Genomic DNA, 16696 nt, shown 5'->3' on the forward strand with positions numbered 1-16696 from the left:
GAGTGTGACTGGTGGCTGTGGAGATGTGCTGGTGCTGAGAGAGAGGTGTCTTCCAGGTGAAGCTGCTCCATGGGCATGGGATCACATGCTGGAGCCTTGACCATAGTGAGGGGTGTCTTGAGCTTGAGGCAGCATCACTGGAGTACCAGCTGTTGGTGATGGGCTTCATCCTGCATCCCACCTTGGCTGGACATCCCACCCTAGGGCAGGCACAATCTGCCACAGCCTTTCATCCACAGGGCAGCAAAAAGCCCACACCTTGCTGGCTCCAAAATAATCAGTCAGAACGACAGCAGGGCAATTAGATCTTAGGTGCCTCAAAAGAGACACCTCAAACCCTGCCCAGAGGTCCCAGATTGGTACCAGGATGGGTTGGTACCCCCAGAACTGCTGGGCTTCATGCAGGGCTGCACCACAGCACTGCCTGTGCATGAGCTGAGGGCTCAGGCTGGGGACAGGGACAGGGACAGGGACATAGGCAGGAGCCAGCCCTGCAGCTCCAATCCTGACACCACACATTCCACTGAAGCTGCCTGGGAAGGTAAAATCCTGCAGAGAGCTCAGCATCCTCTCCCTGCAACACAGCCCACAAGCCCAGGATGGGAGCAGAGGCTCTGTGACCTGGCACAGGGCAGAGCTGTGCTGTGCCCTGTGTGCCCCACAAAGCATGTGCTGGGGCTGGCAAGCTGCCCGTCCCCCCTGGCTGCCTCCTGCCCTCCAAACACAGGGCTACCAGTAATTTTCCATCCTGGCTGTGAGCTCTGCCCTAACGAGATGTTCTCCTGTGTCCCTCTAATAGGGCTGGGACCCATTCAAGTTTCTCTGTTCATTCAGACCCTGAGTCCCCCAGTTTTTGCTGCTCAAGCTCTGCAGGACAGCTGCTCCTCTGGGCACTGTTCCTCACAGTGCTCACAGCCCCTCTGCCTCAGGGCAAAAGGATGATTTTGTCCAAAAGCCAGAAAAAAGAAAAAAAAAAAGACCAGCAACCAGCCAAGAAAAATTCCCATGGCTCAGCTGCACTGGGGCCAGGAACAAGGCAGCCCTGGGGACTTCACCCTCAGCCATTTCCAAAGCTGCCTCTGCACAGGCACCTCTGCCTGGAATTGAAGGTCTGGGTCCCTCAGCTGCACGGATTGGCTGAGCACATCAGAGTAAAGCTGATTTCCAGAGGAAGGCACCAGTCCTGGAGCACTGTGCCTGCAGCACGTGTGCAGCAGTGCGCTGCCTTCAACTCCTCCTTGCAATGTAGCTGTTCAACTCTGACCTCAATTCAGGCATTCACTTTGTGGGCCTGGAGAGACACCCACCACCAGGAGACACCTCCTCAGAGGGAGAGTTCTCTGCCCATGTCTCTGGAGCCAGCCCCTCCATCCCTTGCTGCCTCCTCCCAGCCACAGGAGCCAGCAGCAGCACTGCCCCTGCCCACCGTGCTGTTCTGCCACGGCCTCTGTTCAGAGCCAAGCCAGGCTTTAAATAAATACCTGTCAGCAGAGCCAGCCTGTGCTCAGTGACGGCATGTGTGTGTTTAGCAGGCTGATAGGCGTGAGACAAGAGCAGAGACAGCAGGGGCTCTCTCCTCGGAGGCCAGAGACTGGCACATTCTCAAAGGCAGCATTAATCAGCATTTTCAACTGCACAGCACCTGTCACAACACAGCAAAGTTGCCCACTCACCTTCCCTTGGAGGATGGAATAATGCCATTTCCAAGGGCTGACCTCTCTAGCTGCAAGCTGCTGTGATGCTTTAAGGGGGGCGGTGATGGATTTGGAACACTAAACTTCTGTTCTCAGCGTTTCCACAGTTCCCCAGTCCCCACCAGCTGCAGTCCCTCCTCCTTGATGGTCAAGAAAGCCTTCACAGAAGCAGCCCAACACCCAGCTCCCATTGCCTTGCACCCCACCAGCTCTGCCCCTGACCTTCTCCTTGGCCCTCAGCTGATCAATACCTCTAGCTCTGATCCATCAATCCTAACGATTTCACCCACTTCTCACTAATGCATTCTCTTGTTATGCTGCCTTTGGGCCATGGACCTGGCAGATGCTGGGAGAGAGGCAGAGGGATGGCAAAAGGCATGTCACTGCTGTCCCAGGACAGCACATTGACTCTGAAACACCAACTCTCTCACTTCCTGAGGCAGGTCTTCATCTCTTCCTCCCATAGCTCTTGGCTCACTGGACAACCACAAACCTCCCTCCCTCAGCTCTCCAGCTCCCTGCACACTCATCCTCTCTTTCCCTTCTAAGCTCTGTGCCCTTGTAGATGCCTAAGACAAAACAAAGATGAAGTCCCCAGACTGGTCTGGGGAGAGCTGGATACAAGGTGCTGCCCTTGCCTATGCATCTTCCCACCTCAGGGGCTTTAAATCCTACCCTTGTATCACCCAGCCCTGGAAAGAGTGGTTTGCACCAGTGAGTGCCAGATACCCACCCAAACCCACTTCTCCTGGAGTCTCCATGAGCTCCTGAGTCAGGGTGTTGCACATCCTGGGGGTAAAATGCCCCCTGACATGGCTGCTGGCTGTGTGACTGCTGCTGCTTTACAGCTGATCCTGGCAGGGCTCCTGGAGCCCCATCCCAGGGCTGGGGTGCACCAAACAAGGGGCTCTGGCCCATCCTGGCACTGACCTTGGCTGCAAATCCAGTCACACGCACCCCATCAATAACTAAGCGCAAGATAACAAAATGAGCTGTCACAGGCAATTAACATGCTGAGCTTAATCAGCTTGTGGGCTTTCAGGGTGGAGGTAAGGGGCTGGCTCCAGGCTGGAAGGGCCAGAGGGAGGCAGGGTGAGGCATTTCATGGATTGCAGCCACCCCTCTCTGCTGGATCCCTGACCAAGAGCCAGGAGAGGGAGGCCAGGGCAGTGCTCCCTGACAGCCATGGTCTCAGGGTGCGTGGACAGCCCAGCCCAGGCAGGCCAGCAGAGGGGTGACTGCTGTCAGACACCCCACACAGGGCTGTAGCTCCGAGGCAGAAGCTCTTGCTAGGAGAGCAGCCAGCACAAAAGCCAAACCCAAAAGGCTTCCACTTAAAGCCAGGAGGGATCTCAATGGCTGTCACCGAGGGCCTCTCAATTAATTAGCATCCTGCTGATTCTACAATTGAGGTGATTGCTAAGGAGATTAAATCGGTCTCTGCCATAAAGCAGATGCTGTTCCCAAAGCTTGATTTGCAGTGATTTTCTTTTCCTCGAGCCTTTTTCCTGCCCTGTTGACTCAGCTGAAGCCCCAGGGTGCTGGGTGCAGCCAGGGCACAGCAGAGCTCGAGATGAGGGTGGGACCACTCAGTTAAGTGTCACTGCACGCCCCGGGGGGCTCACTTGGAAAATGCTGTGTAAATCCAGAGCAGTGCCGGGTGAACAGAGCCTGGCCATCCAGGGAGGCCGTGATCTGCCTGCATCAGCAGGCTCAGGGGCAGCCAGAGCTGCATTTGTGCACCCGAGAGCCCAAACTGAAAGGAAAAATAACAGCTCAGCCTCCAGGCAGAGCCTAGTAAATCCACTATGACTGCAATAAACCCTGCTGATTTGGTGCAAACTTAGAGTAACCCCAAATGCACAGGGGCAGTACAACAGAGCACAGCCCTGCCCAGGACTCTTGGCTCCACTCCATCAGCACTCCTTGGGTCTCCACCAGCACAGCTGAGAGGGAGGACTTCTCTGGAAGCCTTTGCAAAGAGTGACTCCCACAGCAGTGTTAGTGCTGCCCAGGGCCTGTGCATGGCTTCTTCCCTCACCCCTGATGCCTAGAGAGGCTACCTAGAACAGAGGCTAGACATTGTCAAAGGAATAGAGTAGGTATTTATTAAAAATGCCTTCAAAGGATACACCTTGGGCACTACAAGAGCCAAGCCATGGCTCTGCCCAGATGGACCCAAGATGCACAGCATGTCACAACTCTTCACACTTTTATAAATTTTGGTCCATTTACATATTGGGGTTCATTGTCCAATTCCAGCTCCAGGTTATGTAGTCCCATCCTCCCAGACTGCTCTCCTCAATCTGCTGCTGTTTGCACTTTTTTTGGGCCTGAAGATGGAAGGTGTCTTTGGTTCTCAGGCTGGAAAAGGATTGTTTTGTCTGACTGAACTGTGAGGAGAACTTGCTAACACTTTTTATGAAGTTCAGAGTTACAGACTAATGCAGTGCAGAATCTGGAAAACAGGAAAGCTGAAACTTAAGGCATCAACCCCAGCAGAGAAATGGCCATTCAGCCACCCATGGACACAAAGAGCACTTAGGAAAAGGGCTGCAGGATGTCAACTGAACAGCCAAAATCCTGCAAATCTTGTGTTTGTGAGGTGAAGAAAAAAAACTCATCTTAAATCCTTGCTGTGATGGGAGCCTGTCTGCAAAGACAGACCCACCCTGCCCAGGATGGTCCCACAGCAAGAGAAATAAGCACGTGTGAGGGCTGCTTTGATGGTACTTGCATCTGCTTCACTGTTTCCTCCCATGTGCATTGCTGCCAAGTCCCACAGCCACCTCCTCACTCCACTTTTGCTCTAATGCTTGAGGAAAAAACAAGCCACACAAGCTTCTGGCATTTGTCAGCTTCTTGGTCTGAAGTAGTGGAAGAATTGTCTTTTACGTTCAGCAAGGGTTTGTGAGGGTTTGTCACATTCCTCCTCTGCTTTCCCTGAGGAGAACCCAGCGCCCTCAAGGGACCAACAGGACAGCTAGAGACAAGCCACACAAGCTCAGAGTCCAGTTTTCAACCTCCATTTTATTTCTGCCTTTTTTTTTTTTTTTTTAATATCACAGCATTACAACAGAAATGGAACAGCACCATTGAGACCCTCAGGAGATATCTCCTTACCACTGCCCATTTCTAGACAGAGGAATCCAAGGAGGCTAAATCTGGGACTGTCTTTAGGGCTGCAGTTTCTCAAACTCATCTGCAGGCAAACTGGGATTCCTTATTCCCTGTCCCTCTATGCTCCTCACCCCCCAAACCATGCTGAGCCCAGCTGCTGCCTGTGCCTTGTCTTGACCCAGCAGCAGAAAAGTGGCTTTTCTCCTACAACAGAGATTTCTGCCTTGCACAGGACTAACTGGGAATCCCAAAGAAGGTGCATTTCCCCAAGGTGTGGGGCAGCACTGCAAAGTGCTGCAAGTTCTCACAAAGGCTAAGGAAAGGCAATGGACCAGTGTGTCCTGCCAACCCAGCTAGAAAGGATACTGAGGTTGCTGGCCCTGCCTGGCAGCCTGCCATGGGGAATAACTCTTCAAAAATAGAAGCACGCTAATCTGAGGAACCTGCTGGTATTGTCAATGACATTAATGAAGTGTTTGGAAAACCACAACAAATGCCTTGGCTTTTTGGGGCTGTGCCCCTTGTAGTTTTCCACACCAGCCCAGGAGTGTTCTGGCAGTGCTCTTGGTGCTGTCCTGCTCCCCAGAGCAGAGCAAGGAGTGGGCTCTGGGGGCTCCCAGCCAGCCTGGCCAGCCCTCAGGGAAGAGGCTCCCAGAGCAATTTCCACGGGGAACAAAGCCCACCAGGCAGACAGTGTGCCCAGGGGAGGTGGAAGCTCACTGTCTCCTCTCCCTCCTTGTTTTCATTCCTTGTCTCAAGCCCCCTCTGGGTTCTTTTTCACCTCTGTGGTGAGGACCCGTGAGATGGCAAATTTCTCCCTGGCAGAAGGGTTTTGGATTCTACAGCTTTCTCACCACTTCCCTCCTTCTGCAGCAGTCAGTAATCCTTCATTTTCATTGCCAACCATGACATCCACTCTTCGTGTATGTTCTAATCTAGGACAAGGTAGCACAACCTACCAAACCCAGATTTCAATCAAAATTTTGAATGAAGCTTTTCTGCAGCTGATTACCCAAAAATCAGTAGAAAATCACTGGCTGAACATCAGAACAGCTTGTGCTCCTAACTCAGGCAAGTGCCATTGTGTCTCTCATAAAAATAACACGTGGAGTTACCGTATGTCAGTTCCCAGAACACTTCTTGTTGCTGCTCAATTTTGCCTATTTTTACCCTTGATTGCAATACTGTAAAATGTGTCTATGGACTGCTTTGTCATAAACATCAGCAGCCTTTCAGTTTAAAAGCTGTGGAGAAATAAAACTTAGAATCCTTTTCAGACCTTTCTTGGGTAGTTCTGTAATGAAGATTTATTGTACCATACTGAAAACACACAAATTCAAACTCCTCTAACTTAAAGCTTGCTGCAATGCCATGGGAAAGGACAGCTGTGTTCACAAAAATAAAGAGAAAAGAAGAGGAAAAGCTAACCAATACTAACCCAATACTGTAATTTAAAATTACAGGATAAGATTTTTTAAGGGTCTTAAAAGGTTACTACAAGTGGCATTGCCTTCTTACAAAAAGCCAGTTACATTGAAGACTACTTCAGAGATTTTTTTTTCTCCCTACTCTGAAGGCTGTTGCACAAAATGTTGGCAAGTGAGCAAATTTCTGCTTGGAATTTGCATCCAGCAGAACAGAAGAAAAATGTCCTTAGAAATGCAAGAAAATTAGCTTGGATAGTCACCAAAACCATTCTAGAAATTGATGGAACTCATGATTTTGGTTATAAACCAGCTACATCCCAAAGCCAACATCTCAGTAAAATAGTATTTCCAATTGAAAGATGCTTCTTGTCACAGATGGACTTCAACTTGCTCCCCTTGCAGCACTGATCACAGCTCTGCCACGGTACATGAAGTGTTTGCCACAGTGCCTGGAGCAGCAGGATCTGGATACAGACAGCCAATTCCCACCTCCCACCACCACTACAACAAAGCTGAGTTAACAGGGAATCATCCCAATCCATCTGATGTTCCTAAAAATGCAATTAATTAAAGCAACAGCTTATTGATTGGCTGGCAGGGTCTCTGCCACAACCTATGCAAGCTGCCAGTCCCCACCTGGGCTAAGTCAGACAGGAACTATTTCTACACAGGCACAACTGCACAAATTAGCTCCTGACCACATAATCAGTAAGAGCAGAGGGATTATCTATCATGGCCACACTTTTGTAGAGACTTGGACTATCCCATTTGATTTATCTGCTGCAGCACAATTAACAGACTTTTCACATTATGAGCATTCCCTTACAGAACATTTATTCAAGATAAAAATCCAGAAATGGACAATTGACAAATGCATAAGCCATTATGTGCCATTAAGTCATTAAGTGCAGCAGCATTCCATCCTGCACATACTTAGAATACTTTGTCAGGCAAGCTTCCAACTATCTCCTGTGGCAGGACAGCTGGCCCTGTGCAGCTGAAGGGGAGGCACCAAGACACAACACTGTCCCCTTTCAGCACCTCCACAGGCTGAGCTTGAACATCCCTGGCCACAGAATGGCCCTTTGTGCTCGAGGTCTTGTTTGAAGCATACAATATCCAGGTGCATCTGCAAGTCCAGTAAGAGCTCCTCTGAGACTTGGATCTTGCTGTCACCACCCAGGGGTTCCCACAGAAGTGGAAGTGCTCAGCAGCATCAGGATGCAGCTCCCCTGCTGAGTTTCCCCCTTCAGAAGCACCTGTAAGATGTGTAATATTGCTCCCAAAGGACAACCATCCTGATCACTGCAGGAACTACAGAGATAACCATGTCTTCTGTCTCCAGTCCAATGGGACTTAAGATGATCTAGGTTTAAGGGCATCCATATGGGATGATAACCACTGTGCTGTTCAGCAAATCCCAAATCCTGTCATTCCTACTGGTAAGGATGATATTTACCAGGATCATATTCCTAGATTCATTTGGATGGATCAGAAGGAAGGAAACTCAGTTCATTTGTTCTGTCCGTTCTATTCACCAAATTTAGAAATCAGAAGAATTTCTCATGGTGAAACAAATATCTCAAAGGCTGATAATGGGGTAGTTTCCATTAAAGTTTCTGCTTTTGATCTGGTCCAGACTTTATTCTTTGCTGCCTTCTGTTTCCTCCTCTGTAGAACACCCATCACAGAGATCAAGCACAAAAGCCACAGGCATCAAACAAGAACACTTTTTACTGCAGAGCACCAAGGTCACAAGGGCCAAAAGGAAAGAAGAGGACAAGGCAGCACCAGATCTGTGCAGCCACTTGCTGTGTAGGTTTGAGGAGGAATTTCTCTCCAGGGCACTGGCACTGTGTACAGGAGTCAGCAAAGAAAAACATTCCTGCCTCACAAAGAGCACCTGTTCCACCTCAGTGTATACGAAATGAAAAAAAAATTACTGCTGTATCATATTTTTTCCACATCATTGGGTCTCTCTAAAGAACAGGGAACTTGGAAACAGCTGTTCATAGAATCAACAACTGTTTCCAGGAGGTTGGGATGGGAAGAACAAGATGAAAAACATAAATTACACTTCTTTCCAGATCTGGTACTGTAAATATCAATTTGGAGCAATAATTAGTATTTATTACCCTTTTAGAAAATCCTCCCACAGCCTTTCAGCCACCTAGCAAACACTTCAGCTGCAACTCCTCAGGAGTGCTATGAGTAAGGTGTAAAGCTGTTTAGTGGTGTGATCTAGTTTTTATACCCTTGCCCTCTACCTTTAAAATTTTCACTAGTCTTATCCAAAGCTGTTACAGAGAAGAATTCCCATTAATGGACAGGGAGCCTGTCATTCCCTAAACTGATTAATTTTTCTCTTCTACAACAGGCTGTAAATCTGTAACTTCACGTTCTTCAGGTTTTTAACCATCCACTTCTGCGAGCTTTCTTTTCCCATAGTTCTGCACCAGACTGGAAGCTGTGATTTGAGAAGCCTGTCCCTTTTCCCAGCACTGGAAGTCATTCAGCCCTTTCTGGCCCACTTGAAAGAGAGCCCGTTCCAGCTCATCCAGGCGAGCCACCAGCGCCGACGTGTCCTCGTTGTAGGCGTTCTGCGAGGAGTCCATGATGCGGCGGAAACGGGCGATGAACGTCTGAAGGGAACAACAGGGTCACTGACAGCTAACACAGAGCCACCCCCAGCTCAAAGCTCAGCCTGAGCTTTCAAAACTGAAAAGCCAAAGGTTTAGGCTCCTGCTTACAACAAGCCAAGGGTCTGCAACCAGCACAGCGCCTATTAAGTTGGCCACAAAGATAAAACCACTTCATGGTTGAGCTGGGACAGCAAATGCCTGATACTGGCTGGGAAGCAAACACAGAATTGGATTTTGGCTGCTTCCTTACAACAGGCTTGAGGAGACCACAGGATACAACACAATTATGATCTATTCTGCCTCACTTCTCAAGCAATCATTGCTTCAGAGAAGGAGGAATGAGCCTCATGCCACAGCAGCTGCTGCAGAAACATACAAGCTGCAAGTTGTGACTGTCCTGGAAGTTAAGCCAAACTGCTGCTGAAAAGCATTCAGGATGCTAGGAAAACACTTAACCATGAAAAAGGTGAAAAACCAAATCAACCTACAACTTTTAAACAGCACTTTGAAAAGCTAAGCAGCAAGACATATTTAAGGCATTTTGTTTTCCTCTCTACCTATGCTTTTGGGAATTGGAAAAAAAAGATTCAGATCTCTTTGAAAACTGTGCTCTGTTATTTCAGAAGCTGATTTCAGAATCATCAGAACTTAGAGGATAAAGTAATAGGTTAAATAAGGATAAATTTAGAGGTTTTTAAGTCAGCACAACTCCTCTCTTGTTTGCTTTTAAGAAGAGAAATCAAACCTGGCATGCTTTGATTTTTCTGTCAATAAGTAATGAGTTCTACTGTGGCTTTTTTCCCTCAGATGTCCATTAGCAGAAAAATAAAAGTCAAGAAAAGGTGTGGGCACCTCCTCAATGCACAAAGCACGTGTTCAGTGGAAAACTCCAAGAAAGCAGCAGCACTTTAAAGCCTCTCTGCATCAGCCTTAATGTAAAGCACAGAGAAAGGAAAAAAATGCAATAAAAACCATCCCAGCCCACTTAGAGACCTGGCTGAAGAGGTCTCAGAGCTGTTAGTGGTTACATTTAAAAGCTCAGGAAGACTGAAGTCCGGAAACAGACAAAGATGACATCTATCTTTTAAAAGAGAAAGGGGAGAGGAGAAAGGAAGAGCCAGGGAATTATAAATCCATCAGCATCAGTTCCTGGAAGCATACTGGAACAAGGAATACAGAAACTTCTGCAAGACAATAAAAGAATCACAGCCATCACGGACTTGCCAAGAACAAACTCCCAGAGCCCAGCCTGGTTTCCTGCTAGGGCAGAATGCCAGGCTCTGCACAGGCAGGAAAAGCAGCAGAGGGGTATCTGTCAGGGGGCATTCTTGGAAGACTTAGCCAGACCACCCAAAGATGGTCAGGAGAGACAGCCATCATCCACAGCTCCTGTCAGGAGGGAAGAACACTGACTGGAGCTTCACTGGGGTTTCTCTGGGACAAACTACTGTTGGAGATGTTAATTAATGAGCTTCCTAAAGGAAGAGAAGCTGTACTTATTAAATCAGCAAGCAACATGAAGGAGAAGGAGAAGGGACGACTACAGGCATGTCAGGGAGCAGAACTCTTAATTCTTAATAATCCTAACTAGAAAGATGGTGTGAAAACAATAGGATGTCATTCACCCAGGACTAACAGAAGGTTTTACATTAGGGCAGAAATAGTACAAAGTCAGGAAATTATTTGTTAGCAGATGCAACCTGCACCATCTCCTGTGGACTGCAAACCAAACACAGATCCATGTGACTGCATCGTGACAAACCAGATGCTGCACTAAGATGAGCCAAGAGCATCACAAAACTCACAAAGTAATCCTTTTGTTTTCATCAGCACAAGTCCTGAGCATGAGACTGCTGTTCAGGGCATGGCACAGTGGATGCAGATCCACTGGAGAGGCACCAGCAGTGCACAAGGAGGGCAGTCAGGGGTTAGGAAGCATGACCCATAAAGAAATATCAAATGAACTGAGACTGCTGCAGGAAGGAAGAGAATCAGCATTTACTTTGTATGAGACAAACAGAACAGAGCTTGTATTGCTGTGAAGGAGCTTTGGTTCAGACATTGAAGCAAACCTCCTAAGGTGAGGCTGGCAAGGCACTGAAAGAGATTGCCCAGAGCAGTGTGAGGTCTATGCATTAGAGAGATTTAAAGACAGGCATAGTTAAATAATCTTACATCTCCTCTAGTCCTCTTTTAAAGGATTTTATGAAATAAAAATATTTACAATGTGGAAACACCAAGCTAAAATTACACTCCTGGATGCACCGTGAAGGCTTCCAGCACCAGCCTGTGCAGCTGCCAAGAGGGTCATCCATATTCAGTCCAGAAGTCATGTGGATTAAATCAGGATATTTTTCCTGAAGACTGCTAAGCAGCTGGAAACAAAAGGAAGACAGAAAAGTGCAGATCTAAATTTCAAGACCTGATTCAGATACTTGCCTGCAGAATAGTCTGAGCTATCTCAGGATTCTCTGGATTCTCAAAATTCAGAAGCTGTGAGCCAAATCCATAGTAGTAGGGCCCCATTTTATGCAGATCAACCACATTGGCATCAGCACTGAATATTGTCCTCCAGGCTTCCCTGTAAATCTTTGGCAGTTCCACAGAGATGATTCTCCTTTTGCTGTCATGCAGCCCTTTAGCAAGCCACAGGGGGATTTCCAGCTTTGACCCCTGGAGGAACAAGAAAGCCAAAAGTTATCCTTGCCATGAAAGTACACCTGAAGCAGCCCCAAAGACATAGAATGAACTTTATTAATGAAGATCCAGCATTACAAAAAGTCAATTTTGTTTTCAGAACAGTCCTCCGTTACTGTAGCATAAACTAGACACACTTTAGAGGCCTTATTACAGCAAGACTCAGAAAGTGGACTTCTGTTGATGCTCTATGGCTTAATAATCGTTAGCTGATGCAACAGCATGAGAAAAACAAGACGAAAAGAAGAAGAATACCCAGGAAAAGTGTATATAATAAAGCAAAGATAACTTTAGGGAAGTTACCGGAGAGCATCATTGCAGTGACCACGAGGAGAGGGCGGCCGGGCCTGGGAGCCGAGACAGGAGGCGGGGAAGGGGCGGCGGCCCCGGGCAGAGCCCCCCGTGCCCCATCCCCTCCCCAGAGCGACAGTCCCGTGTCCCATGTCCCGTGTCCCGTGTCCCATGTCCTGGGTCCCCTCCCCAGAGCGACAGTCCCGTGTCCCGTGTCCCCTCCCCGTTACCTCCGGGATGGACTCGGCGCTGCCCGCGCCCTGCCCCAGCAGCACGGCCAGGCGCGGCAGCGCGCTCTCGGCGCGCCCCGGCAGCTTCTCCTGCGACATCAGGATATCGTCCAGCGAGAGAAAATTCTCCTCCACGCCCAGCCCGGGGCCCACGGGGAAATACGCCTCGGCCATGGCCCGGCCGCGGCTCCCGCCGGCCCGTGAGGCGCCGCCCGCCAGCGGCACCGCGCATGCGCCGGGCCCGGCCCGCGCTGAGGGAGCGGGAGCGGGATCGGGGATGGGAATCGGGATCGGGATCGGGGATGGGGATCGGGATCGGGACCGGGGATGGGGATCGGGGATGGGGATCGGGATAGGAATCGGGATAGGGATCGGGGATGGAGATCGGGGGTGGGGTTCGGGGATGGGGATCGGGATCGGGATCGGGGATAGGGAATAGGGGATAGGGATCGGGGATGGGGATCGGGATTGGGACAGGAATCGGGATCGGGATAGGAATCGGGATCGGGATAGGAATCTGGATCGGAGATGGGGAGCGGGACTGGGATCGGGATCGGGATAGGAATCGGGGATGGGGATCGGGATTGGGATAGGAATCGGGGATGGGGATCGGGATTGGGATAGGAATCGGGGATGGGAATGGGGATCGGGGATAGGGGATAGGGATCGGGGATGGGGATCGCGATCGGGATCGGGATTGGTATAGGGAGAGGGGATCGCGATCGGGATGGGGATCGCGATCGGGATCGGCTGAGGCACGGGCACCGCGCCGCCCCACCGGCAGGGCTCGCAGGCGGTGCCGCCCGTGCCCCCGCAGCAGCCCGGGCTGCGATAGAGGAGTCGCAGAGTCATGAGGGGTGGACTCGCACTGAGATTGGGTTTGCGGGGAAATTCCTCTCTGAGACCCTGGCACAGGCTGCCCACAGGAGCAGTGTGGATGCCCCATGCCTGGGTCTGGAGCAGCTGGGGTAGAGCCCGACCTTGTGCTCACTGCAAAAAAATTGGCTTTTTTTGCTCATTGTTTTGTTGTTTCAAAAGTAGTTCATTTTTCATCAGATTAAAATTTTCTTGCTATTGCCTGAGCTGTATAAGCTGAAAACTTTATTTTTTTCTATAGACAGTGGTCTATAAAATAACATTTAAATAATCTAGTAAATATTTCAGTCTTTGTTCTACTGAGGAAGGAAAGTAAATTGAGCAGTGTTGAAACGCCTGACAATTTTCCTGAGAAATAACCATGGAGTTATTTATAGAGGGTTTGATGATTTTTTTAATGACATTTTCAGTCCATGACTAAGGCGTAGCCCGATGCATCTTTAATCATCTGTTAATTCTTGCGACCTCAGCATTCTTCCTGCTGCTGTTTGCTCAGGCTGATTTGTTACTGTTTTGTCATCATTAATTAGCAAGTTGGTACTTTAACATCTTCATCAAAGTCAGACCCATGCAAAATAATAAAATCTGAGCCAGTTTATTAAATCTTGTGCTGTTTTATTTCACACTGAGAAACATAAAGCACAGACAGTGTGGGCTGAGACCTCAGGATGATGTGCTTCCATCACTTCCACATCCCCTGGGTACCCCGGCAGTCTGTGCTATAAAAATCCAACCAACAAAGGAACAGGGAGATTTTGAGAGCTGTGTGAGCAGAAGAAATGTGCCCATGTGTGTTTGTCAGCACACTGCTGATTCCAGTGTCCCCTTTCCCCATTAGTCAGGTACATTAAATACTGGCAGCAGCTCTAAGGGCAATGCATGCCCCCAAAGAGAATTAATGTAAAGGTCATTTCTTGTAAGATGCTGGATTTTTTTCTGTAACATAGAAAACAGTCATTATATTAATTTTAGCAACACTAAGTATTGTTTTTGTGGTTTGATTTTTGTTGTTTTTCGGTGGGTTTTTTGTTTTGTTTTGTTTTGTTTTTAATGAGAGATTAAGACTCTCTGTTTGGAAAATAAATCCTCCTATCTGTGCACATTTTCCAGATGAGTTGCAGAGCAATTTCTGAAAGCTCTTTCTAAGGGACAGTTCTGATAAAATTATAATTTGCTGAATTGGATTAGTAAAAGTATTCCCTGCTTAATGAGGTTTAGGAAACAAATCTCTCTGCTTAATATGAAAGTGTGAGAAGAGAGAACTATGCAAATGGAATATGCTTTTTCCACGCTGCACAGCTAAGACATCTGGAAAAAGAAGAAAGAAAAGCACAATTTTCCTGTGTCCTGAGATGCCTCAGCCTCCAGTGTGTGATACAAAAATAAGCACCAAGGTGCAGAAAGCCCTAAGTACTGAGTAAAGCTGAAAGAACACAGAGAGATATATATTTATACTCACTGTAAAATCAGTTGAAGAATGGTTCTTTTGTGAGAATTTTAAAGAATAATGAGTTTGGTAGACAAAATTATGTCACCACTTTTTGTACTACATTTGCCTTCTCATCCTGAGAAAGGAACCAGGCAGGTTCTTATTCTCGATCACTTGTGTGTGAATCTTAGTGTAAAAATACGCACAATGAGCATCCTAAACCATATTATATTTTCATAAATATGATTTCAAGGCCTTTCCAAAGGAAAAGGAATGTCCTGTGTCATAACTGATATATGCCAAAAACTGAGTAATGACAGAGAAAAGTGTTACAGAATTAAGGCTGAGCTGTGACGAATGAAAACCAAATTACTTGAAGGTACAGTAGAGGATTAGAGGATTGCAAAGTACAGGAAAAAGTAAAATCTTAGAAACTGAGGAACTGCCTGTTACATCTGATCTAGGTACATCTAATACCTCGAATACCACAGAATCCAGCCGATTTAATATCAGATAAATCTGAGGAAGCACGGTTGTTACCTGCTTCTTCCCTGGCCTTTGATCAGAGCAGGCTGATGTCTGTGTGCGTTCAGAGTTGCTGAGCTCTGTCACGTCAGCATCTGCATGGGAGGTGATGACAGAGGCAGCTGATAGAGCCATCCTGGATAATCTAAATAGCATTAAATATGCCAAGTAAGTCAGCTGAAAGAGCTGCAGGATGCTGATGAGAGAAGGAAGTACCTCTATTCTTGTGGCTTCACCTTACATTTTAAGGTCAAAGTGGGAGAGGAACCATCAGTCTCTACCTATTGGATTAAACCACAGCACAAATTAAGTTTAATCTTGAGTCTTTTTCCCCTCTGAGGCAGAGAGGAATATAGAATGATTTGCTTTTCTTATTTGCACGTGTTATCCAGCAATCAGAAATTCTGGCAGGGTTTATTGCTGCCTTAACATCCCTAGATGAGACATCTGAGGAGCCAGAGTTTTACTGTCTAACCCTGGCCAAAGGATGCTGAGTAGAAGGATGCTGAGGAGTGTGGTGTTCACACCCCTGAGAGCAGAGCTGGAGGAAGGCAGCACACACTGGAACACACATCCCTCACCCACAGCCCCGGGCGGAATGTCTGACTTGCTACAGCTAATTATTTACTAAGTAAGTAGCTAATGCTACTTAGCTACTCCTTTTCCTCCTGCAAGTTACACTCAACAAATTTGCATTTCCTAATCAGTTAACTTGCCCGTGGCAGTGGGAGACCTCATTTATAAGTCGTCCTTTGTCTTTGCTACCCCTTTGTTGTGCAAATACGGGCGGATAACTCAAGGAAACCAATTGGCTTCAGTAGGATTATCCCGAGGGAGTTGGGTGCTGCGTCATACGAATAAACTCTGCTCTCCAAGGACAGGCTGTGCAGTCCAGCACAGCTTCATTTTTTGAAGGAAAAGGGGTAGCAGCACAAATCAGTAGTTGAACTGAAGAGATAATCACTTCCCTGTTCAATTTATCTGTGAATGTGAGATGTTCAGCAGGAGTAGTAAGGACACACCATTTTCATATTTACATTTCAGAATACCATTCCTTTCCATGTGGAGGAAGTGTGGATGATTGCGTCCTCACATATCAAAACACATCGTGGATGGGAGAGCAGCCATAGATGAAATTTCGGGATTTAGAGTGACCAAACATCCTACGGGAAGGATTTTTGGCTTCCATCTTCCAGTAAGAGTCTCTTAGCCAGAAGGCAGCAGGGAGTCTGGCCAGCTTACAGGGTGAATTTCAAAATCTTTTAAACACCTTCTAAAAAAGGAGTATTGAAGTCACAAGATCAAGCAGATGCTATAGCTGGCACTGCAAAAAATTTCTGAAAGAACAAAAACATTTCTAGAATTCCAATATTTTTACTCAGCTGTCATTCACTCTGTTATTATGCAGAAGTGGATTCAGCACTTTTCAAGGCTTTTTCAACCATTGTGTAGTTTTTCTGGTACGTGGAGAGTCGCAGTTAAATCAGCAGCAGGCATTTGAAGAAAGTTTCTTGTTTTAAGGAGTGCTGCTATGTTGCTAAAACTTTTCATGATTTAGTTGGGAATGCGGCCAAAATTTTTGATGCTTCTTCCATTTGGAGTTCCCTAGATGACAATTTGCTATTGTTTTTGTTTAGAAGTGTGGGAAGATTGTAATTGTGATAACTGCCTTTACCAAGAAATTAAGGAAATTGCTGATGACTGTGCAGAATTGCTGATGACTGTGCAGCAAATTCTAAAGGAGTGACATTTCTCAAACTTTTGG

The 16696-nt window shown here is 47.5% G+C and overlaps 1 protein-coding gene across 1 annotated transcript; it reads right to left on the reverse strand.

Moving 5' to 3' along the window:
- Window positions 1-4704: 4704 nt before the first annotated feature.
- GINS3 (GINS complex subunit 3) lies at window positions 4705-12329 on the reverse strand. Its single transcript, XM_056500873.1, has 3 exons — window positions 12102-12329; window positions 11323-11556; window positions 4705-8883 (listed from the first exon to the last, which is right to left on the reverse strand). The coding sequence occupies exons 1-3, from the start codon at window positions 12273-12275 to the stop codon at window positions 8653-8655; spliced, it is 639 nt and encodes a 212-aa protein (XP_056356848.1). The 5' UTR covers window positions 12276-12329; the 3' UTR covers window positions 4705-8652.
- Between the last annotated feature and the right edge of the window lie 4367 nt (window positions 12330-16696).

Source organism: Oenanthe melanoleuca, chromosome 11 (assembly GCF_029582105.1).
Source record: "Oenanthe melanoleuca isolate GR-GAL-2019-014 chromosome 11, OMel1.0, whole genome shotgun sequence".
In the NCBI taxonomy this organism is placed as follows: Eukaryota; Metazoa; Chordata; class Aves; order Passeriformes; family Muscicapidae; genus Oenanthe; species Oenanthe melanoleuca.